The following is a 24695-nucleotide window of genomic DNA, read 5'->3' on the forward strand; positions in this document are numbered from 1 at the left end:
AGCATTCCCGTCTGCAGCTGCAGTCCTTTATAAACAGCGCAGGGGTCTTCGCCAGCCTGCGGGAGGATGTGTGGTCCGTTAAAGAGCTCTCAGACAAATTGCCGGGACCGGTTAGTGCGTGGCAGACGCAGCAGCAGGGGAGGACTATGGGAATGAGAGGAAGGCACGTTGGGATGTGGTTGAGATGGGTCTAAGTACTATGGGAAGGAGGGTAATAAAGTGCAGACTGTCTTAAAAAGCAGTGACTCATGCTGAATAGAAAGTGGTTTTGGAACATTTTTACAGTTTCTCATAAATTCTGATTATTTATACATGAGCAGATTTACATTCTAAATCTTATTTTAAATATTCATGCTCAGTTTTTCAGAATAAGGTAAGCTAGGTGTCATGGGTACAATTGCTCATTTTTTGTAATGCTTTGTAGGATGTGGATTTGTTCCTTTATAGAAGACATTATATGTAATATAGTCTTATACTTTTATTTCTGTTCTGATTTTCATATGTTCTACCATTTAAAAGTTGGATGTTTAAAAGTTTGGAGTCGGTAAGATTTTGTAATGTTTTTGAAAGAAGTCGCTTATGTTCACCAAGGCTGCATTTAATTGTTCAAAAATACAGTAAAAACAGTAATATTGTTAAATATTACTACAATTTCAAATAGCTGTTTTCTATTTTAATATTTTAAAATGTAATTTATTCCTGCAACAGGAAATATGTTACTCCAGTCTTTAGTGTCACATGATCCTTCAGAAGTCATTCTGATATACTGAAAACAGTTGTGATGCTTAACCCTCTGGGGTCTGAGGTGATTTTGGGGCCCTTGAGATGTTTTGACGTGCCCTGATATTTGTGCTTATTTCAGCTACTTATAACATACTATTGACCAACATGTATTTTTTTTGTATTCAGCACAAACTGTGCTACAATAATATGTGACCAAGATGGATGTACATGTTTGCATTTTTTAGAAAAAAAAGATTATGCGTGGTTAGTAAGTTTTGGGAATTTTATTTAGCTGAAATAAGGCCATAAAAGCCACACTAAATAGTCCTGAATAAGACTTGAGTAATCAGTCTTGTAGGCTAGAATATTTACTTCACAATTATGTGAAAATCATTCTGCTTAATCATTCACAGAAATCAATATATTAATTTAAATTTTTAAAGACATGTTTTGTGATCGAAAGCCAATATGCGAGGGAGTGGTAATGACCTTGAATATTAAGTGATTTTCACCTGAGAGACAAAGGGCCCTCCCCTAAAGGCTGCTAATGGCCCATCAGTGTGACTGTGACTTAGGCAGGTAAGACAGAGTGTGAGGATTTTTATTATTTGTATTTTATTTACAACACCGTATAATCAAAACATACATAATGAAGGTCAAAGACACATTATTGTGCACACTGATCTAACCACAGAGATGTGAACAGACTTTGACTCATTCCTGCAACAGATTCTGTTCAACAAGTGAAACAAGTACCTGACATTTACTTATGTCCATGGATTCAAGAAGAAGAAGAAAAAACAATCAGTAGTCAAGGATCTTGTTTTACTGATATTTCATAGAATATCAGTGTAGTTGAACATCAAACTGTGTTCCTCTGAGAGCACTGTACCAACATCAGAAGAAAGTCATCAGGATTCATCTGTGGTTCAGGTACCTGATTCAATAAAATACAAACAACCAAAAACATTTGTGAGCATATTAACATCAGGAGCATCTATATATATAGGTTTCATAGACTCACGCATACTTTGTACTGTCGTAAACAAAAAAAGATCTTTTTATATCTGAGAAACTAATTATTATTGTTTAGTACGTTATTAAAATCTAATTTTTGAACAGAGTATGCTATTAATAATAAACATGTTCTAAACATACTTAGACTCGTAGCATAGATCTACTGACGATGCCATCTCTCACGTCCTCCACTCTTCCCTCAGACACTTGTGTGATTTTTTTTTTTTTTTTTTTTGGCCTTTTTCACTTCTTATGCTCGGACTGTAGTAGATGAAAGGAAATCACTGGGAAGAAAAGGGAGGAACTTGCATTGCTCACATGAGCCCCACAGCTCATTGAGTCAGAGCATGTGCTAGGGTGTTGTGGATGTTTTCCAGGGCTTGCTTTTCTAGGAGTTGTTGCTGTTTTTGCAATTGTGTCTTTCTTACCCAAAACTTTAGAACATTAGGGTATATGCATTTTTCATCTTTAATCATCTGCCAAGTAAAAAGTCAGATGGCCGCAAAATTTGAGGTGTCAAGCTTGAACCCAGAAACCAGTAAACTGATCTGAAGAACATATATATATATATATATATATATATATATATATATATATATATATATATATATATATATATATATATACACATATATATAGAGAGAGAGAGAGAGAGAGAGGTTCTTCAGATCAGTTTATTGGTCAAGAACATTTCAATCACTTAACTACATATTTTAACTCAAGAAACATATACAGTGAAAAATAGTTATCTCTTCAAAGGACAGGTTTCACTCTGACAAAAACAGAGCAAGCAGGAGAGTGGTGTTTGCTTCTCATTTGCGCTCCTGGTGCTTCGAGGTGTGGGGCCGAGGCTCCAAGCAGGGCAGGAGAGATAGGATGAGATTGTTGTATATGAGAGGCTGCAGGTGAGATCATCCTCTCAGTGGATCGTGGTGGATGCAGGAGGAGGATGCTTGAAGGGAAAATAAAATAATCTGTCTGAATCTGCTGGAGAGGCACACACTCAGGTTTGAAGCAGCTGAGGGACATGTAAAAAGAGAGTGAAGACAGCGAGAGCTCATAAAGGTGGAGAGGAACATGGAATGAGCAGTGGAGAAGTGTTTTGACAGAGCTCCAAGATGAGATGCACTGAAAGAGACACAGAGGAACTTTTCTGTTTAGCTGTAGCAGACCACACAGTAATTCAATCAGATTGCCTTCACTGATCTTTGAATTTGACATATATTTTATATATATATAGCAAAAATGTGTTTCAAGTGATGGTTCACTCAAAAATAATAATTCTGCTATCATTTACTCAACCTCATGTTATTCCAAATTTTTCATATATGACCCTGGACCACAAAACCAGTCAAAATTATAAATTTTTATTTTATGCCAAAAATCATTAGGACATTAAGTAAAGATCATGTTCTGTGAAGATATTTTGTAAATTTATTTCTGTAAATATATCAAAACTTAATTTTTAATATGTAATATGCATTGCTAAGAACTTCATTTGGACAACTTTAAAGGTGATTTCTTTTTTTTTGCTTTGCTTTTTTTTGCACCCTCAGATTCCAGATTTTCAAATAGTTGTATCTTGGCCAAATATTTTCTGATCCTAACAAACCATACATCAATGGAAAGCTTATGTATTTCATGTAGTATTCATACCCCTTACGTTTTTTCACGTTTTATGTTGCTGCCTTATGTTAAACTGCTTTAAATGACTTTTTTTCCACATCAATCTCACTCCATACATTATAATGGTAAAGCAAAAAATGATTATCTGTTTCATTTATTAACTTAAATGATTCCATTGCATAAGTACCCATACCCTTATCTGAGACAGTTGGAATTTAGCTCAGGAGCATTCATATTGCTTGTATGTGTTACTAGACTTTGAGTGAAGGTAACCTGTGGCAAATTCAATTGAATGGCTATGATTTGGAAAGGCATACACGTCTTAAAGGTCCAACAGCTTATAATGCATATCAGAGCAAATACCAAGCCCTGGGGTCAAAAGAACTGTCTGTAGAGCTCAGAAACAGGTTTGCGTCAAGCCACACATCTGGGGAAGAGATCAGAAAAACTTTCTCCTTCATTGAAGGGTCACAGAAGCATTTAGTCTCTGTTACCCTTAATGGAAGAAGTTTGAAACAACCAGGATTCTTCTTAGAGCTGGCCTCCTGGCCAAACTGAGCAATAGATGGAGAAGGGCTTTGGTTAGAGTGGTGACGAAGAACCTGATGGTCACTCTAGTTAAGCTCCATGATCATATGTGGAGATAGGAGAAATCTACAGAAGGACAAACATCACTGCAACACTCCACCGATCTGGGCTTTATGGCGGTGTGTCCAAACTCAATCCTCTCCTCAGTGAAGACAAAAGAAAACACACTTGGAATTTTACAAAAAAGCACCTAAAGGACCCTCAGACTCTGAGTAACAAGATTCTCTGGTCTGATAAACCTCAATTCTAAACATCATGTTTGAAGGGAACCAGCTCTCCTCATCACCTGCAGAGTACCATCCCAAAAGTAAAGTGTGCTGGTAGCAGCCCCATGCTGTGGGGCTGTTTTTCAGCAGCAGGGACTGAGGGACTCATCAGAATAGAAGAAAAGCTCAATGCGCCAAAATATTGAGATGGCCTTAATGAAAACCCAGTCCAGAGCATTCAGAACCTCAGACTGGGCAGACGGTTTACCTTCCAACAGGACAGTGAGCCTAAGCACACAGCAAGAGTAGCTTATACACAACGCTGTGAATGTCTTTGAGTGGCCCAGCCACAGCCTGGACTTGAACCCAATCAAATATTTCTGGAGAAACCTGGAAATGTGCATCCAACCTGAAAGAGCTTGAGAGGTGAAGAGGTGAGGTGACAAATGGCAGATAATTGCCAAATGTTGATGAGCAAAGCTTGTTGCATCAAACAAAAAAGACTTGAGACTGTAAAGGTATTTCAGCTAAATATTTAGCTAAGGGTATGAATACTTATACTATATACTTATTTGAGTTTTTTATTTTTAATAAATACGAAGTTGTGTTACGAAGTTGTGACAATTCTGTTTTTGCTTCGTAAATATGGTGTATGGAGTGTAGATTGATGTGGATGAAAAAAGTAATTTAAAGCATGATGTCAAGTTCACTTAACTTATTTTTGTTAATTATTATTGATATTTTTATACGGGTTTCCTAATTTTTTTTTAAGTTGTCAACTTATCAGTTTTTACAGTGTAAGATATTTAGGTTTCCCAGAAAACCAAACAAGTGCAATTTACACTGTTAATCCAATGGATGGATAAACGCCCGCAGGCTCTTAATGCATCATGTTGCGTTCTTGAGCATCAGTGAATTTTTTTTCATTCCCTGCATGACACATCACATACAACTGTTTTATATAAACAATTCTATTTTATTTAGTTAACGGTTATTGTGCCATTTTAAGTCAAGTCAAGTCACCTTTATTTATATAGCGCTTTTAACAATACAGATTGTGTCAAAGCACTTAACAGTATCAAATTGGAGGATAGAGTGTCAGTAATGTATAAAAATAAGATGAAACACTCAATTTTCAGTTAAGGCATTTCATTATTGAGTTCAGAGATCTGCTAAATCAAATTGACAATAATCACTAGAAATTAAGTGTCCCCAACTGAGCAAGCCAGAGGCGACAGCGGCAAGGAACCAAAACTCTGTGACAGAATGTAGAAAAAAAAACCTTGGGAGAAACCAGGCTCAGTTGGGGGGCCAGTTCTCCTCTGGCCAGGAGATAATTGTTTATTTATTGTTTACTTATTGTTTTAATTAAAATTTTAAATGTATAAATGTATTTATTTCTATTTTATATTGTTGCAATTTCTAACAATAATAGTATTATGTAGTTAGGTATTTTATTATATTTGTAGTTATTTTCTTTTATTTTTAGTTTTATTGCATTTAAGTCGAGGTCTTCATTGGGGATATGTCCCCGGGGCTCATCCAGGTGTCCCGGCCTCCACCGACGATTTTACAGGTGCATCATGAAAAAGTTCTTTTTTTTTTTGGTAACTTATTTCAAAAAGTGAAACTTTCATATTTTTTAGATTCATTACATGTAAAGTAAAACATTTCAAAAGTTTTTTTTTTGTTTTCATTTTGATGATTAGACCTTACAGCTCATGAAAGTCAAAACTCCAGTATCTCAAAATATTAGAATATTTCCTAAGATCAATCAAAAAAAAAAGGATTTGCAAAACAGAAAAGTTCAAGTTCTTTAAAGTATGTTCATTTCTGCACTCAATACTTGGTCGGGGCTCCTTTAGCACAAATTCCAGCATCAGTGAGGTGTGGCATGGAAGCGATCAGCCTGTGGCTCTGCTGAGGCACTACTGAGACTTCAGCTCGTCTGGATTGTTGGATTGACTGTTTCTCATCTTTCTCTTGAAAATATCCTATAGATTCTATATGGGATTCAGGTCAGTTATGTTAGCTGGCCAATCAAGCACAGTAATATCATGGTCAGTAAACCACTTGGAAGTGTTTTTGGCACTGTGGGCAGGTGCTAAAGTCCTGCTGGAAAAGGAAATCAGCATCTCCATAAAGCTTGTCAGCAGATGGTATACAGCTGCATTGACTTTGGACTTTTGGATAAAACACAATGGACCAACACCAGCAGATGTCACGGCACCCCAAATCATCACTGACTTCAGAAACTTCACCCTGGACTTCAAACAGCTTTGATTCTGTGCCTGTCCACTCTTCCTCCAGACTCCAGGCCTAATGGTTAGAGAGTCGGACTCGTAATCGAAAGGTTGCGGGTTCGAGTCCCCGGCCGGCAGGGATTGTAGGTGGGGGGAGTGAATGTCCAGCGCTCTCTCCACCCTCAATACCACGACTGAGGTGCCCTTGAGCAAGGCACCGAACCCCCAATTGCTCCCCGGGCGCTGCAGCATGGCTGCCCACTGCTCCGGGTGTGTGTTCACGGTGTGTGTGTGTGTGTGTGTGTGTGCATTTGTTCACTACTCACTGCTGTGTGTGTGCACTTGGATGGGTTAAACGCAGAGCACCAATTTCGAGTATGGGTCACCATACTTGACAATACGTCACGACTTTACTTTTTTTTACTTTTTTTTTTTATTTCCAAATGAAATGCAAAATTTACTTTTATCTGAAAAGAGGACTTTGGACCACTGAGCAACAGTCCAGTCCAGTTTTTCTCTTTAGCCCAGGTAAGATGCTTCTGATATTTTTTTGTGTTTCAGAAGTGGCTTGGTAGCCCTTTTACTGAAGAACTCCAGCTTCAGTCCACTTCTTGTGTTCCAAGTGTTTAAATCAGCTTTGCTTGACAGTATTCTCAAGTTTGTGGTCATCCCTGTTGCTTGTGCACCTTTTCCTACCCAATTTCTTCCTTCCAGTCAACTTTGCATTTGATATGCTTTGATACAGCACTCTGTGAACCGCCACACATTTCAGTAATGACCCCCTGTCACTTACCCTCTTTGTGGAGGGTGTCAATGACTGTCTTCTGGACCACTGCCAAGTCAGTAGTCTTCCCCATTATTGTGGTTTCAAAGAACAAGAGATACCTGGAATTTATACTGTATGGATGGTCATTTATTGAAACTCAAATATAAATATTCTAATATTTTGAGTTACTGATTTTTGACTTTCATTAACTGTAAGGTCTAGTCATCAAAATTAAAACAAAAACACTTTTGAAATGTTTTACTTTACATGTAATGAATCTACAAAATATGAAAGTTTAAATTTTTGAAATGTTACCAAAAAAAAAAAACTTTTTCACGATTTTCAAATTTTTTGAGATGCACCTGTAGTGTCATGTGTGTTACCCTGATGGTGTTTGTGTGTGTGACCTTGCACATCGTCTATACATGAGTCTTGGCCATGGTTTATGGACAGGCACCTTATGAAGAACTCTGGCTGATCATGTGGCTTTCTATTGTGCCATTATTATTAGAGAAACCCAAGTATTTTTCTCACAGTTGCATTTGTGTACCGCAGCATTCTTGAATAGATCCTCTGTGAGAGGAAAAGGTCAGTGAGTGGAGGAGAACCCAAGGTTTCCGGTGACAGCTCTGGACAATATTCTCAGCTCTGTTTGCCTTGCAATGTTTGTCCAACTACCCACTGATCTATTCAAGGCTGTCAACTGATGTGTTTTCAACATGTTTGTGATAAAGTAAATCCTTTTTATGTTGCAAACCTCCTCCAGCTCAGAGCAGTATCATGGAAAAAGAACAGGTCTGATGATATCACGTAATAAGGACATTTTTGCTGTATTTTTGCAGTATTCCGGGCTCTGCAGTGTGTGCTTTCGACATGGAACAGCTGGCCGGAGTGTTTGATGGAAGATTTAAAGAGCAGAAATCACCTGAGTCGATATGGACACCTGTTCCAGATGAGGTTGTGCCCAAACCGAGGTACTGAATGAAATTACATTTACAACTCTAGAGAGTGATTAATGTCCTCAAATGCCAACCTGCAGTGAAAAAGTTTATAATAATGTGCTGTGTTTGTGAATTTCTCAGGCCGGGTGGTTGTGCTGGACAAGGCTCCAAGTTCAATTCCTCCAATTCTTTCCCTGATGACATGCTAACTTTTGTCAAGACCCATCCTCTGATGGATGAAGCCGTCCCATCACTCGGTCAGAGACCATGGATTGTTAGGACCATGGTCAGGTGAGGAAAACTTTCTTTCAGATGTCCTAGACCAGATTCTTTACTGTTACAGGGGTCATGAACGGCCTTTTAAGATTTTAACATAAAAAAACATTGTATAATTTTGAAGTAATAGGCTATTTCCCCCCCCCCCCCCCCCCCCCCCCCCCATCAGAACAATCTATTTGAATAGGCATGGCGGATTATAGGCTCAGAAGTAAATGCAGATTGCAGATTTGTGAACCAACATTACCCTCCCCGTTAACTTCAAAAGCCGATATTTCTGCAGCACACAGCGCTAGTTTACCGTTGCAGCTGTTGTTATAGCAACAAAAGACGCCCTCGGCTGCTATTTGCAACCAAAATGCTGCCAGCTTTTTATTTTACTAAAAAAGCGCTCAATCAACTTTTTCTAGTCAAAAAAGACCTTAAGTGTATGTCAAATAGATGTCAAAAAATCTAGGGAAATTTGATTTCTCAGTTCATGACCCCTTTAAAACATGCCTTCAAGACATGGTGGTTTCTGGTTTGTCATTGGTCTAACGTGGACTAGTGCTTCTAGATGAGCTATCAGGTCAACCCTCTAGACTACCAACAAATGACCAACTTCAACCAAGCTTCAGAAGTCAGATTCTTCACAAACTTGAAGCAAAGGAGCATAAAGTGCACATTAAATTTAGCTGCTAACTTCTCCTCGTCATTCTTTTCTTCATTAAGATCCATGCTAAACATTTGACCGACCGGCTGTGATGTCTGCTAGCATTAGTATCTGTCCAATCTCAGTCTTCAGACTATGGGGTTCCAGCAGCTGGGGTTTCTCAGCATCCCACAGGGCACAACAAGATTATAGTGACAAGTTGTTTGTCATTTTAAACACTCTGGGAGACCGTCCTATTTTAGAGAGCTGAATCATTCTGGTAGAGCAGTTTTGGCTGTTTCCTCAAGATATGCCAGTTTGTCAATGCTAATTGCTTTTCGTATTTGTGCATTTTGTTATTTTGGCATGAGGTTTTGGTTTACAATTTAATACCCTTTTTCCTCTCAGCTTCATTTGAGAATTAATTAAGTTGTCTTCTGTCGCTTTCAGATACCAGCTCAACAAAATGGTGGTAGACACGAACGCTGGTCCTTATGGCAACCAGACAGTCCTCTTTCTGGGTTCCAGCCGAGGGACCATCCTTAAATTCCTCGTCACCCCCAACAGGGATAACACAGTGACCAACTACAACGTGTTCCTCGAGGAACTGGAAGGCTACAACCCAGACAGGTAGAGGTTAATGCTGAAACACATGCTTTGGTGATTGTTTAATGCAGAGAATCACAAGTCATGGCATGTAAACAGATGGAGCATTAGCTGGTCATTATCTCTTGTGGAAAGCGGCAGGAGTTTGCAGGCAACGCAAATTTTCCATGGATAACGTGTTAATTGCAAACACTTTTTTGCTAAACGCTGTTTAGTCTGTTTCTGCTCACATACTGTACACACTCTCTCAAAAAAATCTCAAAAAATGATGAAACGTTTTACACACTAAACCAAAAACATGGTAAATCAGGTTAATTGCCATGTGATTTATCTGAACAGGAGTGTGTATGTGAGAGCATGACAGCTTTGACAGTGCTAGCTGTGTCTAGCGCAGCGGGAAACCAGCTAATCAGGGGAGTGTAGATGGAGTGATCAGATCAGGCTCCGATTATGCTGGCCTTGCATAACCTCTGCCATCTCTCATCACGTGGTGGTGAAGTGGTAAATTGTTTGACACGCACAGGGTCAGGGAGTCTGCGACCGGCGGAAACCGTTCAAAAATGTCTGTGTCATCTTCCATATCGATCAAGACACTGTAGCGAAGACAACAATGACATAATTAGAATGGAGGCTAGAGTGTTAATTGAAGTCAATCTCTTTTTATGCACTCTTTCCTTTTATCTTGCCATCTTTGTAGCATCTGTGTAAGTTGTCTGTCTTTTTTTGTTCATTAAATTTTTTTTCTTGCTTGTTTTCTGTGATCTAACTATAGCAGTGGTTCATTTTCATCTAACGTCTTCTGTTTCACTCTCCTACTCGGATGTGTCAAGAGAGGCTGCTTTTCTTCTTCTTAAATCAGTTTAAACTTGCCAGTTGCACCTCTTTATCTCACCCTCTGTCTGTTCTCTTCCTGTCGCTCTCTTTCGTCACTTGTTTTGGCTGCCTAAAAATGGAGCTGCACGGTGCAATGATTCATTCATTCATTTTTGTTTGTCTCTCTAACAACTCAGTTTTCAGCTAGGACTGTTAATTAAACTTATTAATTTAGTGAGATTAATTCTTACGAAATAAAAAAAGGTAAATGAACAAAAATAAAATAATAAAATAAATTATACTAATATATATATATGTATGTATGTGTATATGTGTATGTGTGTAATAAATATGCACAGTATGTAAACACAAACATTTATTTTAGATGCGATTAATCGTTTGACAGCACTAATATATATATATATATATATATATATATATATATATATATATATATATATATATATATATATATATATATATATATATATATAGTATGTGTGTGTGTGTATATATATATATATATATATATATATATATATATATATATATATATAATTTAATGTCATGTTATGTAATTATTTTGATTCATTTTTAATTGGTTGAGTAATATTTTCAACATAGCTATTCTAGTCTCTAAATCATTATGCTTCTCAAGTTAATCTGTTTTTACAGCTTTTTAATTTTTTTTCTCTGTAAAATGACATTAAAATACTGATTAGGAAAATGACTTTTTGAAGCAAGCTTGATCTCGTTTCTGATGGCCTTTAGTAAGTGTCGCTCATTACTCAGATCCGATGCATAAAGTACTAATGATTTCTCCGCTACTATCGAGGCCATTATCGTAAGCGTTTCTTTAACCATATTTATGTGTGCGTATGTATACAAACAAATGTGTTTTCTAGCCAGCATGGCAGGTGCAAGAGAGATACTCTAAGTGCTAAGTGCCAATTAAGTGTAAAGCACAGAGGAGTGGGTGGTTGCCAGAGTCCTAGATATCAATCAGATTAGTTACTGAGGCCAAGCACAAAGTGACAACACATTAATGTGATATCACATTAATATGACACACGTTTTCTTTCTGAAGCTCTTTATGCCTCATCTTGTAAAAAAAAAAAGTGAAAGTTAGTATATCAGTTTATTACAAACATACTATATAATAAGCCATTATCTTAATGGATAAATGCCCTTGGTTTGAAATTGCAAGATTTAAGATAGCAAACAAACTTTATAACTAAGCTCCAATGTTTAATCTGTGAAAAGAATTGTGCAAAAGAAATGCAATAGCTAGCTTGAGGTTTTGCTCGGCTACCTTCGCGTCATTAGTTCCTGTTAACCACACAGCATTATATTGTGTTAAGATAAACATGATCAGACTGTGTTAGTCTTGACTGTTTAGACTTTATTAATGTAGGTTTGGGTCACGTATCAATCTGTGTTTGAGTGTGTTCTCTGTGTAAATTGTGTTTGACTTACTCCCTGCACTCTTTTAATTTGTTGCAAATTGATTTGGACTGTGTGTGTTCCAGGTGTGGGACGGACTCTCCTCAGGCCAGGCAGCTGCTCTCTCTCACGCTGGACCGCATCAGTCATAGCCTCCTACTGGCTTTCCCTTCTTGCGTGATCAAAGTGTCTGTAGCACGCTGCCAACTCTATTCCCGCTGCATGAAGTGAGTGGCACATACACACGTTTAGTTGGCACACTAAATGAGGACATATCATATAGTCTGTTGTTTTTACTGTATATAAATCAAATCAGAAATTTTATATTATTTTGTATTTGTAGAAAAATAGTTTTATATTATTTTATAAATAAATATTATTTAAATGTAATTCAATTTGAAATTTATTAGAGATATTTCATTTGTGTATTAATATAATATTAATTTTAATATTAATGTTATATAAAAAATGTGTATATTTTTGTTAATTTATATTGTATTACAAATATTATATTATATTTAGAAATGTGTTTAAATTTTTTTTTTAATTACCAAAGAAGATTGCTGAATCTGGTCAGTTTCATATTGCTTGTTTGCTGGATTTGAACAGTCTCAATGTCTGTAATTCTTATTGCAAAGCATCACAAGACAGATACTGTGCAGAATGCAAACCACTGGGATGGTCAAAGAAGACTAGCGAGCATTTTGACAGGAGGTTGAAAATCACCTCAGGGTGTGACAGCTTCAAAATAACTTCCAAAGTCTTGAATAAGACGTGCAATTGTGAGGAACCTCCCGTTTCTGGCACTTGCAAGGCCAATATTTAGGATCTGTTTGGAGATCGAACGTGTAATTTCGAACACAATAACAATTCACACATGCAGCGTAGGCGTTCCTTAATCCCATTGAAAACCTTTGGGAAATATAAATCTTAAAGCTAATGAATAAATCTCAGTTTTGTAATAAATTTAAGGAAGCCTGGCAAGAAATGGTACATGACAAATGCGCATAGCTTTTTGAGTAATGCCCAAAAGAACAGCTTTTATTATCAAAAACAAGGGAGGACCAGAGAAAACAGATTATATCGAGGTCAATGTATGCTTTATTTCCTGTAAGCTATGTGTTATTTTTATAGATGTGTTTTTTGCATTGTATAAAACCCTTATTCTATGATAAACTAGTTTATACCTCCCATTGACTCATTGGTAATATTTTAAATAAAGCTGTTTAAAATAATCCAGAATTTAAACCTATGCCTAAAATATGACTTTTTAATGTGAACATCATTTAGTATCTTTGTGAACCATGTGTCCTTTTTAGTACAATCCCAACAATTGTTTATACTGTAGCTCTCAACTCTAGGATAGTTTTGTGGTCCTGTGATCGCTGGTCACCAGCTCGTGCTCTGTGTCTGTGCCTGTGGGCCATCAGTACAGCCCAGTGAGGCGCACTAACACATGTCACACGTCTAATGTGTGCACTGAACCAGCTGGATCATACTTGGATGAAATCCAGTGGAATTAAACTATATACTGTCTGGTGCCGTTGGGGTACCATTCATTCTTGTGTCTGTTCTTTCACAGGAACTGCATCGCCTCACGGGATCCCTACTGTGGCTGGACCAGAGGAAGCACCTGCTCTTTCCTCCGTGCGGGTACAAGGTGAGATTTGGCAGTGTACCTACTAATACAACCTACCTTTTTTTTACTTAACCAACAAGATTTCCATCTTCAGAAAAAGCACATGTCCAAAAAACAGTAGTTTTTGTGTTCTGCCTCTGTTTAAATACACTTGTGAAAATCTATCCCTCCTCAGAGAGACGTCTCTATTGAGTTCTGTGTACAAATACGGGTTGTCTGCCGGTACTCTGAGATCAAAACATGGAGACCGTTTTACCTCAGTGCCGTTATGCAATTACAGCTCTTCGGCTGGATCTGATTTGATTTACCAAGGACGGTCAACCTGTGGATCGATTCTGTCTCACATAATACTGAAAAATTCTCACCAATTGAATTTCACAGCAGAAAAAACAATGCGGATGTAGTTCTAATTACTGCCACTTGCTAATATACACAAACAGTGGATATGCAAAACAAGTCCAGAGACTTTCTATCGGCTGTTTATCAGTCTGTATACGCTTCTCAATGCTACGATACAACTAATGTTCATCCTCAGGAGAGTGGCGGGAAGGAATCTGCGTGCTCATTTAAATTCTTGGGGTGGTTCACCGCTGTAGTATAAAAAGCTCAGCCATCTTCTCTCAGAGGAGTTCTGGAGATTACAGCTCTGCGCCTGCAGTTTGTAGAAACATTATATTTTATAGACATTTCACAGAAAGCGTTTAACCATGCGGGTGTAAGCGTATCTTCTGAAAAACGAAGACCCTGACAGTAAAAGACTCCTGGCTGCCTTGTTGTCCTGGGCTTTAACTAATTGCCAACGGTAGTGGAAAGAGGCTGGTCCCCCGGTGCACGCTTCTGCTGTGTGTAGCCTTCGGCCTTTCCTCTGTCTGACTTATGCGGTTGGAAGAAAGCCATTCGTGAGCCGACTGCAGTCATTTTTCTTCATTAATGTGGCTTTAAGGTAACACAGAGCATCTCTAATAGAGCACTGTGATGCCTCTGTTTGCAAGACTTGATCAGGAGTGCAGATTGAGTTTCTGCACACATGCTGTACAAGCTTTTAATGTGCAATATCACTTATTATTGAGCCCAAGAGCACAAAACCAAGACATTTTAGAAGAATCCTTCAAGACAACATAAAAAATAGTTTTCTTTAAAAAAAAAAGGGAGAGAGAGAGAGAAAATACAGAGGCATTATTGTAATTGAGACGATGCAGTTTTATGGCCTGTTTATGTGGTTTGCTGATGAATGTTTCTACTACTGTTCTTTCTTCCATTTCACCACAGGCTTCCCTTCGAGCAAGACATTGAGCATGGAAACACTTCTCACTTGGGCGACTGTGACGGTAAGAGAACATTTTTATTACAACAATAAAACTCTTCACACTGTGACCTCCCGTTCTCTCCCCTCGTCCCGTCAGACCTACCATTTTGAGCTTCTGTTCTGCTACAAGAGCCTCAGTTTGGGTGCTTGGTGATCACAACTTGCGCTTTCTATTTATAGTTCCAATTTCATCTCCGATTATTTTCTTGTTGGAACAGCGTCAAGTTCTGGGTGAGCCTCTCTTGGTGGGGTTCATCGCAGCAAATCAGTCGTTCAGTCTGAAATATTCACTTGCTGTAGAACCCCTTTGATCTCACCGCTGATTCTGCACAGACATTGCTGCACATTAATCCTGGGTCCACCACAGGAGACCTCGCTCATCTGCTGTGAGCCACAAACACTCAGATGTATAAATATTGTATAATGATCATGTCTGCCTGGCTGGATTTTAATCTGCTCATCAAGAGCTTTTGAAGTTTTCCAGCCCCTGTTTCAGTTGCAGTGCAGAAGCCAGAAAGTAATGGGGTGGTAGGGCCAACTGCTGTATTTGCTAATGTGTTTCCTAATGGAGAAGATCAGTAAGTTGGGCAAAAAATCATAGTAGCTTTGTCACAACCGCATGAATAATGTGATGTAAGAGATTCTTATTTTCAATATTCTTGCAAAACTAATGTTCTTAAAATGAGCATATGTTAGTCTGGTTCTAAAACCTAGTAAGCTGTCTACTTGGACAACATTTTAAAGAATGCTCCCGATGCAAAGATAGCTTCTTTTGGCCAAATACTAAAGCAGCATTGCTTATATCCTTTGCATTGAACACAATCCCAGAATCCCAAATGAGAGAAATTTCAATGAGAGCGAATATTAAATTCATTAACCTTTAATGCATTGTGTTTCATGAACTAACCTAATAAACAATAGTTTTTCCAGCATTTATAAATCTATATTAATGTTTAGTTAATTATAATTACTTGTATGTGTAATTATATATTTTGAATTTAATTTATACTAATCTTCATCGTTAATATTCATTATACGTAATACATTAATGTTCATTTATACAACTGGAAAAGTTAAAAATGTATATTTATGTAAAAAGTATAATTTAATAAATCATGTAAAAGTATTTTGAATTGTTATTTCATGACTTCAGTTTTATTATTCATGATATTGCATATACCTATACTTCTGTTTCATACAGTATTGTATGTATCGTAATTTGTTCTTTCAAATTTGACTATTTTACCTAGTAAAATATTTGTGTTATTAGCTCACCAACCTGCTAGCCTCAAACCCTATTAAAATCAATTGTGAGTCGAGTCTGCTGTGAGGAATTGCTGCTTGCTCATTATTTTTTAAATAATAAAAAATTAAAAAAAATCCTTGAAGCAAGATAAATTTACTTGAGAAGCAACACTGCATTAGATATTAAGGCATGTTTTCAGTTCTGGTGTTTTTTCTCACTGTGCTGGCAGATATTTTTTCACTTATTTTAAGTATAGACAAGTTAAAATCAAGTGAATAATTTGCCAGTGCTGTAAGACAAATACTCTCATACTCAAAATAATATTTATGAAAATAATCTAAGAAAACAAGTCTTAATTTCTCATGCAGTGTTGCTTCTTGAGTAAATTGATCTTATTTAATTTAGATTTAGACGAGCACTAACTTGCACAAACCAGTCTTGATCAGCATGTAAATGCATGCTGGTTTAAGCTTTGTCTGAAAGGTGGGGTGTTTCTCTAGTGACTCTTAGACTGGTGACTTGCATGGACAGCGTCTCATTCTTCATCCTTAAGTCTTGTGTAAATAAGTGTTTGCCTGCAAGGCTTTGATCAGCAGACTGCATGTCACATCCATCGCGCTCCTCAAGTGCCGTTCTCCTGGGCCTGCAGTGCAGAGACACAGGCCAGGGGTTGAGAAGTGGGCAGTTTAGAGGATGTAGCACTGCATCCATCATGGTCTGTAGCTGGTGACTGGCTTTCATTTCCTGCTGGGAGGGGTTGCAGACTCTGATTAGAGGGGCAGCCTCAATGATGGAGATCCCCTAGATGAAACTGAACTTCATATGACCCCAGATGTCCACATGCATGTCCGAGAGGGCGTGTTGACGGCTGATGTTAACAGCTTCTGCTTAGTGACAGAAAAGTGGTCAGTGGAAGTGGGGGCAGAGGAGAAGAATTGATTTTCATCTTGTTTCTCTGACATGGTCTGGGCTGAATGTTTACGAAGAGTGGGATCTATAAACCAGCGAGGGAGATGCAGAGGACGAAATGGTACATAGAGAGATGAAGTAAAGCAAGTATAGATGGAGGGCTGGAGGTGGTTGTCAGACAAGCTGAAGTCTGTGACTGAGGGCAGGTGTCTGGGGTGGGGTAGGGTGCAGAGACGGGGCGTGAGTGATGTAGAGCGCAAGCTCTGATGTCTCCTGTGTCACAGAACCGTCACTGCTGCAATTCCCAAAGGCCTTGCGCTGCTTTAACTCTCTGACATTCTCCCGTTGCCTTCTGTACGGCAGAAGCAATTTCTCATTCCCTCACTCTTTCTACCTCTTGGTTTAAAAATAGTGCAATTTTTCTCACTCTATTTCTCAAAAACCAGTACTTTGTTAAATTAATTTTTTTTTGTTTACCGTGTTGAGAGGTGCTGAAATTGCGTTTGGTCTCGTACTGTATCGCGTATCTTGTCAGTGTGTGCACTTGCTTGGCCATTTTTAGTTGATAAACAGGAAAGTGGGTCCAGCTGAATTGAAATGGTGATTTATTGGATTGGTATAAAAAAGGTTATTATATCGCGGCAGCGGTCGCAGCAGTCGTCGTGTGAAACCCTCCTAGTGTGAAGACCGAAGAGTGTAAAGACCATCAACTCTACCGTGCGACTCAACCGGGACAACGGCAAGGGATAGAAGTATCGCTTTTTATTTTAGTTTATTCATTTATATATTTATTATTGAAATGTTGTTATATGCATGTGTCAATTTTATTTAATTTCTTTATTTTGTTAAATATGTGGGTATCTAGTATTTATAGAGTTGTAACTTTTACTTTTAGTTACTTTTTCTTATTTGTAAGTCGCTTTGGACAAAAGCGTCTGCTAAATGACAAAAGTAAAACTGCAGTACAAACAGACTGGCTAGTTGACAGATAACATGGACATCAACTTTTGTTGTCAACTTAGAGATGTTTTGCATTTTAGATTTTAGTTTTTATTAATACATTTTTGTAATAAATAATTTTTTTGCTAGTTGGTCATCCATTATTTAGTAATGTTGGGGTTTTGGCAAACAGATGTAATTTAGTTTTGAATGGGTCGTTTTTTTAAGCTTAAATTTGTTTTTTTCTTTCATTTCAGAAAACAGTCTATTTACTGCAGTACAATAAAATGGTAGTTCAGAAATAACACATACATTTACTGTCTTAAAAAAATGATAACCATTTTGCTTATCCAAGGCTTCCAATGTGAACTGCTTTATTTTAATTTAGTTCAAAAACAGTCTGATAAACTGCTTGATGTTGCAAACTGGTATTTATCCTATAATTTTAATTTGACACAATTTAATTCAGGAGGAGTAATTTGTAACATTTTTGTTTCAGTAAATGTTCTTCTTGAACTGTTTAGAAAGTTTTAAGTTAAAAAGTTACAGTATGTTATTGGTACATCAAGCTCTTTTTATCTCAGAAGAGCAAGGAAACTTTGATTTGTCATTATATGACCCGTTAAGTGGTCCTGCAGTGAGACAAATTAGTTTTTAAAAGTACTTTTTAGGCTCTCAATTAATATGATATTGCATAAAAGCTGCATACAAAGGAATTAGAAAGAACGAGAGGAAAATTTCAGTTGAAATGGTGCATAGCTTGTCACGTTGCAGGGCACTTTTGTACGATGATTACTGCCCAAAAATATCTCTCTGTATCTTTCTTCCACCTTCACTTCACCTTGGTGTTTGAGTAACCGATCAGGCAGTTCCTGCCGTCTCTCTCGGTTTGCTCATCAGTGTGAGGACCATAATTAGAGATGCGCCTGCTCTTCCTGTGCCCTGACCAAGCACTTAGCGATCTGCTTCAGAATGTCAACTCTCCTTTTGCCTGATGCTCCAAGGGGAAGCTGATCAAAGTAGATGTAGACATCAGATGCTTTAATTTAACTGACCTGTGAGGCCTGCCCTCAGAGGCCCGAGACACCGCCACCAACAGCCACTTGTCATTCTGCATTTTGAGGGCCTATCTCTTTGGCTCTATCTTTCTGTTTCTCTCTCTCAGTTAGGGGAGGCATGCCAGATTGTGAATTCTTGTGTAATGATGGCTGATGACTGAACTAGCAGCAATAGCTGTGCTCAAAAATCAACAACAGTGCTTGAAACGATTAACTTGTTTGTTGTTGGAATGAGTACATGTTGTATAAAGAGAGAAATGCTGGCTTGAGAGAGAATAGCATGACATTTTACATTCCAGCCTGGGCGGACACTTTGCTCTCTCGTGTGATCTTACCTCAATGTGGTGTTAACCCTTCACAGGTCATGACCTTTAAGTCAGCCATATCGATTGCAGGATTAGCGGCTAATTTAATGCTCCTTAAACTTCAACAGTATACCTTTCATTGTAAAATTGCAAGTCTGTGAGGGGTCGAGCAGAAGTGAATTATTATGCCAAAGGAAGTAAAACCAAAATATACATACAGTACATATGTACTACTGTTCAAAAGTTTGGGGTCACTTTTTTTGCAAGGAAAATACATTTCAACAAGGACCGTTACAAATTGTGGTATCCACAAAAATATTAAGCAACTCAACTGTTTTCTGTATTAATAATAATTAGAAATGTTTCTTTAGTACCATATTAGAACAATTTCTGAAGGATCACGTGATATTAAAGACTGGAGTAATGACTGAGGAAAATTCAGCTTTTCCATCACAGGAAAATGTTTTATTTTAAAATATATTAAAATGGAAAACAGTAATTGTAATAATATTTCACAATGTTATGTTTATACTTTATATATATATCTGTGCCAAAAGACAGTTTGGCTTTGATAGATTGTGATTCCTGAAAGCTACTTACAGATTGCTTTACCCCAGCCCCCCAAAACTCAATGAATAATTTTCTCACTGGGGTAGAATCCAAATGTACCTGCCACTTGTAAACGTTAACTACGCTCACTTATGGGAGCGACGGAGTCATTGTTTGCACAGAAACTCATCAGCAAATGTCAGCGCTGTTAAACCAGGCATCAAAAGCGAGGGAGACATCAGTGTAGGAGAGAACTGTCATGCTCCACTGTTGTTACGAGTGAATGGACTGCAAAATGAGGCTTCTCCTCAAACCGGCAGTTCAACTACAGTACGTGTACAAAGAGCAGACAGTCATAAGCCCCTTTATGCTTTCTTTGCATCTATATCCCACCCGCTTACCCTTTTCTCCCGTGTGTGTACGTTGCTGCAAAAGCATTTGAGTATAATCACAGAGTTGACACAGATGGAGGCAATTACGCCGCTGTTAAAATATTTCCTGGAAAAAGGTGGTGTTTTGACTCTGCAAACAGTGGGTTGCAATCACGATCTAATTGAAGTTCATGTTAAACGAAGAAGTGCACGGTGGCATCATTCTTATAGAGTGGGATGACAGCCATGCAGAGAAAGGCAATGAGGCACATGCTGGCAAATTTGCTTCTCTGCTGTAATTGGTATCAGCTAGCAAACATAGATAAAATTGTGTCTCATGTACACTACTGTTCAAAAGTTTTTTTTTGGTTTTTGAAATTCTCTTATGCTCGCTGCATTTATTTGATCAAGAATGCGGTACAGTAATATTCTGAAATAATTTCTATTTCTATTTTCATGTAATTTATTCCTGTGATGGCAAAGCTGTATTTTATCAGCCATTACTCCAGTCTTCAGTGTCACATGATCCTTCAGAAATCATTCTAATATGCTGATTTGATGCTCAAGACATTTCTTATTATTATCGAAGTTGAAAATAGTTATGCTTCCAAATATTTTTTTGAAACTGTGATACATTTTCATGATTTATGATATGACACATTCAGTATCAAGTAAGTTTTATGTCCTCAATAAAGAAAAGAATGCTGTGCAAAGTGTCAAAATCAGTCAAACTGAATAATTCTGATGTGCAATGTACAAGTTTTACTTAGAATGAAGATGACAGTTGTCGTTTTGTAGTGTCACATTTGGTTTTTTGGGTGGGTGTAATAGGTTTTATAGAGGACTTAGATGTTACAGAGTGTTTGTAAGACTGATGTAGTGCTCTTGCCCTCCAGACCTTTCAAACACTCCCACAGGGGCAGTTCATGTTCTCCTGGAGTACAACATCTCAAGACCTTCATGCCCAGGTCATTAATCTAGTCATGAACAACCACACACACACATGTATGTCTACACCGAGGCAGGCTGTTCCATGTACCGGACTTAGGAAAAATCAGAAGTGAAGAATGGGCTTCCTTTCAGTTCACAAGTTACAATTTGAATCGAATTGGCCACGTCCCACCGGAAGTTGAATTGGAATGACAGGAAGAGTAATTTATGGATTTGAAATTCAAAGAAACTTAACTGGAGTTTTATTACACACAAAAACACACAGATGATTACATGATTAATCTGAACTCATTATGCCTGTTTTTTTCCCTTTATACACATTTTTCTCAACTAATTAGGCATATTTCTCTAAAGTAATTACAAGTGATTAGAAAGTACTGTGTCAGCAATTAACACAGCCATTAAAACAATTTAATTCAGCCTTACCGATTTCAATTAGCTATAAACACCACATTGTTATAGTAATTACAAAATTTTTTTTTTTAATTAAATGATTATATGTTGATTATTCATTCCATTTGAAAGTCTGGGGTGTATTACAATGACAATTTGTTCTTTATGGGTGATAAAATTTAAAAAATATTTAATTTATGCCTAATTTTCAAATGAAATATATATTTAATTTTGGTAACACTTTAGAATAGGGAACACTAATTTGTTGCTTATTAATAGTTAGTAAGGTAGTTGCTAGGGTAGGATTAGGGATGTAGAATAAGGCATTAATATGTGCTTAATTAGTACTAATAAATGGAAAATATTCTAGCAATATGCATGCTAATAAGCAACTAGTTAAGAGTCCCTAAAATAAAGTGTTACCTTCATTTTTTTACATTTATTTTATTATATATATTTAAAACTCATTTGAGATATTGATTATTAGTTTCATGTGATTTTGTTTTTCTCTCTAATTTATAGGTAATTAAATAAAAATACTCCAGATTAAATATATGAGCAAATATGTATATATTTATTCATATATACATATTATGGTGCTCATGCAATCAGTTTGAGTTTGATTCTAGTTTGTAACATTTTACAGTATTTATTTATTTATTTATCTTTTATAAAAAAAATATCCTATCCTTGCTTCACTATATTATCAATGGAAGTGCCAAAAAGGTAAAAAAAAAAAAAACCTACTACAATGTGTCATTTAGTAAAAGATTGCTCAAGAAAGGGAAATTAGTGTATATATGTGGCTGTGTTCCAATTCACAGTATCTCCATGCAGAGTTCACTAGCATATCTCTCTTAACTTGACAAAATTAGTTCTTTTGGAATGCTGAAGTGCACTTCCCAGCATAAAAGGACAACAGCAGCTGCCACTGAAGCCTGCAGCACGACGAGCCGCCTGTTGTGGTGTTGAGGATGTTGCTGTGGCGGTTGCCAGGCATGTTGACAGGGCATGAAGAATCTCTCCGCCACAGATCATCATGACTGGGTGAAAGTGATAGCTCAGACAGGTGTGTGTGTGTCAGAGATACACAATAACATTGAGCAAAACATCTCAGCCTTAGAAAAACCTTGCATACACCCACAGGTGAGGTTACACCATTTTTCTCTCTCACACACACACGCTTGATGCGAACAAGCTGTATCGATCATTCTAAAGAGGATTTTGTTCAGTTCATCAAGCCAGAGACCTGTCTCTCTATTGAGTCTCTGTCTGACAAGCATGAAAGAGACATTTTGAGCCACCACAGCAGATCGCGAATGAATGAAAAGTTTCTTAATTCAGTAAATGTGTGGAAAAATGATTCCACCTAAGCCAGACAGCCTGAAAACTCAGCATCTCCGAGGCAAACCATCTGTACAGCAGTGTTAACTTAATACAAATAAGGAAGTGTTTTTAGCAGCTGGTAAAATACAGTCATATGCGGAGCACTGACAGGCAGAATTTACATCTTCAGCATGCTGGAAACATTAACTTGAAATTGGAGGTTTTCGTGATTGTGGTGGATGCAGATGTTGTACAATTGCAATTGGCTAGACTAATAGTGCCAGGTCGCTTTCTGAATTTATAACCCATGCTGGAAATGTCGAATATTTTTTAATGATTTCATTTGAGAGTTCTCGCCATTCAGCCCTAAATTGAGGCTATCAATTTACCAGCAAACCTCGTGTTACAGTAGAGCCTCCATCAGCCACATCTGTGGTATTGCAATGCAGTACACATTTCCGTACTTGTTTGATCAATTTAAAACAGCTGAACTGACTCTCATCTGCATCCTCATTAGTGTTTGTCAGCAACAGTTGCTGTGAATGAGGAAAGCTATGCTGAAAAACTATGCGCTAATTGACTACAATTAATTGCGGCTGACTAGGCGGCGTCTGCAGAATGTGGAAAAGGTGAGCAAGCGACAATCAGGCAACAGTGTTTTAGCAGCGGACCGTTTCTCTTAACATCGGGATCCGGTGGGGTGGCTCATATCCTGAGCTCGCCCCAGCTCGACACCCCTCGTTATTTCGCACAGTCCTTTCTATTTAGTCTCATGTTAATCATCGTCAGACATTGTGGACTGTAGCGTGCACAATTATGTTGGAATTAGAAACTCTGAACCGGTGCCAGGAAGCCTTTCACCTTATTGCTGTGCTATAGGCCATGAGCAGCTCTCTCTTATTGAAAATTATAGAAGAGTTAATTGAGAACATGTGCAGACGTACGGAAACCTGCTGGCTGTATATTGATCTGAGAGTTTGGCTTTTAAAATGTAAGCTAAGAAGCCTTAAATGTCTTCACTACTATCTTTCTGTAAACACTCTAGGGAAGCTTTTATGCATGGTTTCCTTGCTGACAAGACCAGATTAGTTGGTTTAATGTTTTTTAGGTCTGATTTTGCTGGGCTTTCTCAGGAAGCTCAGGGTTGGCCAAGATTAGTTGCATTATTTACTCAACCGAATGTTGTTCCAAACTTTTCTTCTGTGGAACACAAAAGAAGATCTTTTAAAAAATGTCTAATTGTTTTTGATTCCATATAATGAATGTCTATGTGGACTACTTTTGTTTTGGACCCCATGGACTTTCATTGAAAGTATCATCTTTTGTGTTCTGCAGAAGAAAAAAAAGTCATGTTTGAAACTACATGAGAAAATGATGACATAATTTTTATTTTTGGGTGATCTATGACTTCAAGGTAATAGTTCAGCCACAAATGAAACATCTGTCATGCTGTTTTAAACCTTTATCACTTTCTTCCATAGAGCAAAAAATATTAATTTTAGGGTGCAACTGCAATTTTATTCCATAGATTGGAAGTAAATGAGGACTAGTGTTCCAAAAAGCTCCTAAATGACCAAAAAAGCATCCTAAACTAGTTTGTATTACTATTTAGCAATTCTCCATGTCTTTTAAAGTCAGCTTTGTGTGAGAAAGAGACAATTTAAGTTGTTACTGACTTAAAATGGGATTTAATGAAAGATTCATGACTTAATTATTCTTTTAAGTCAGGTCTTTTTAAATGAAATGATCCATTTCACATAAATTGGACCGATTCGATTCTCAAGTTCAGCTTGGTTAAATGCTCACTGAAAAATAATTTAAATA

General features: G+C 37.4%; 1 protein-coding gene across 1 annotated transcript in view; it reads left to right on the forward strand.

The window, feature by feature from the left end:
• The window catches only part of LOC306849697 (semaphorin-6B-like), a 78321-nt gene that overhangs the window by 38891 nt on the left and 14735 nt on the right, over positions 1–24695 (forward strand). Inside the window, exons 12-17 of the mRNA XM_079384940.1 lie at positions 8012–8143; positions 8252–8401; positions 9468–9647; positions 11966–12106; positions 13462–13539; positions 14788–14846. Coding sequence (XP_079241066.1) covers positions 8012–8143; positions 8252–8401; positions 9468–9647; positions 11966–12106; positions 13462–13539; positions 14788–14846 — 740 coding nt within the window. The remainder of the gene's footprint in view (positions 1–8011; positions 8144–8251; positions 8402–9467; positions 9648–11965; positions 12107–13461; positions 13540–14787; positions 14847–24695) is intronic.

The sequence above is a fragment of the Barbus barbus genome (assembly GCF_936440315.1).
Source record: "Barbus barbus genome assembly, chromosome: 29".
Classification (NCBI taxonomy): Eukaryota; Metazoa; Chordata; class Actinopteri; order Cypriniformes; family Cyprinidae; genus Barbus; species Barbus barbus.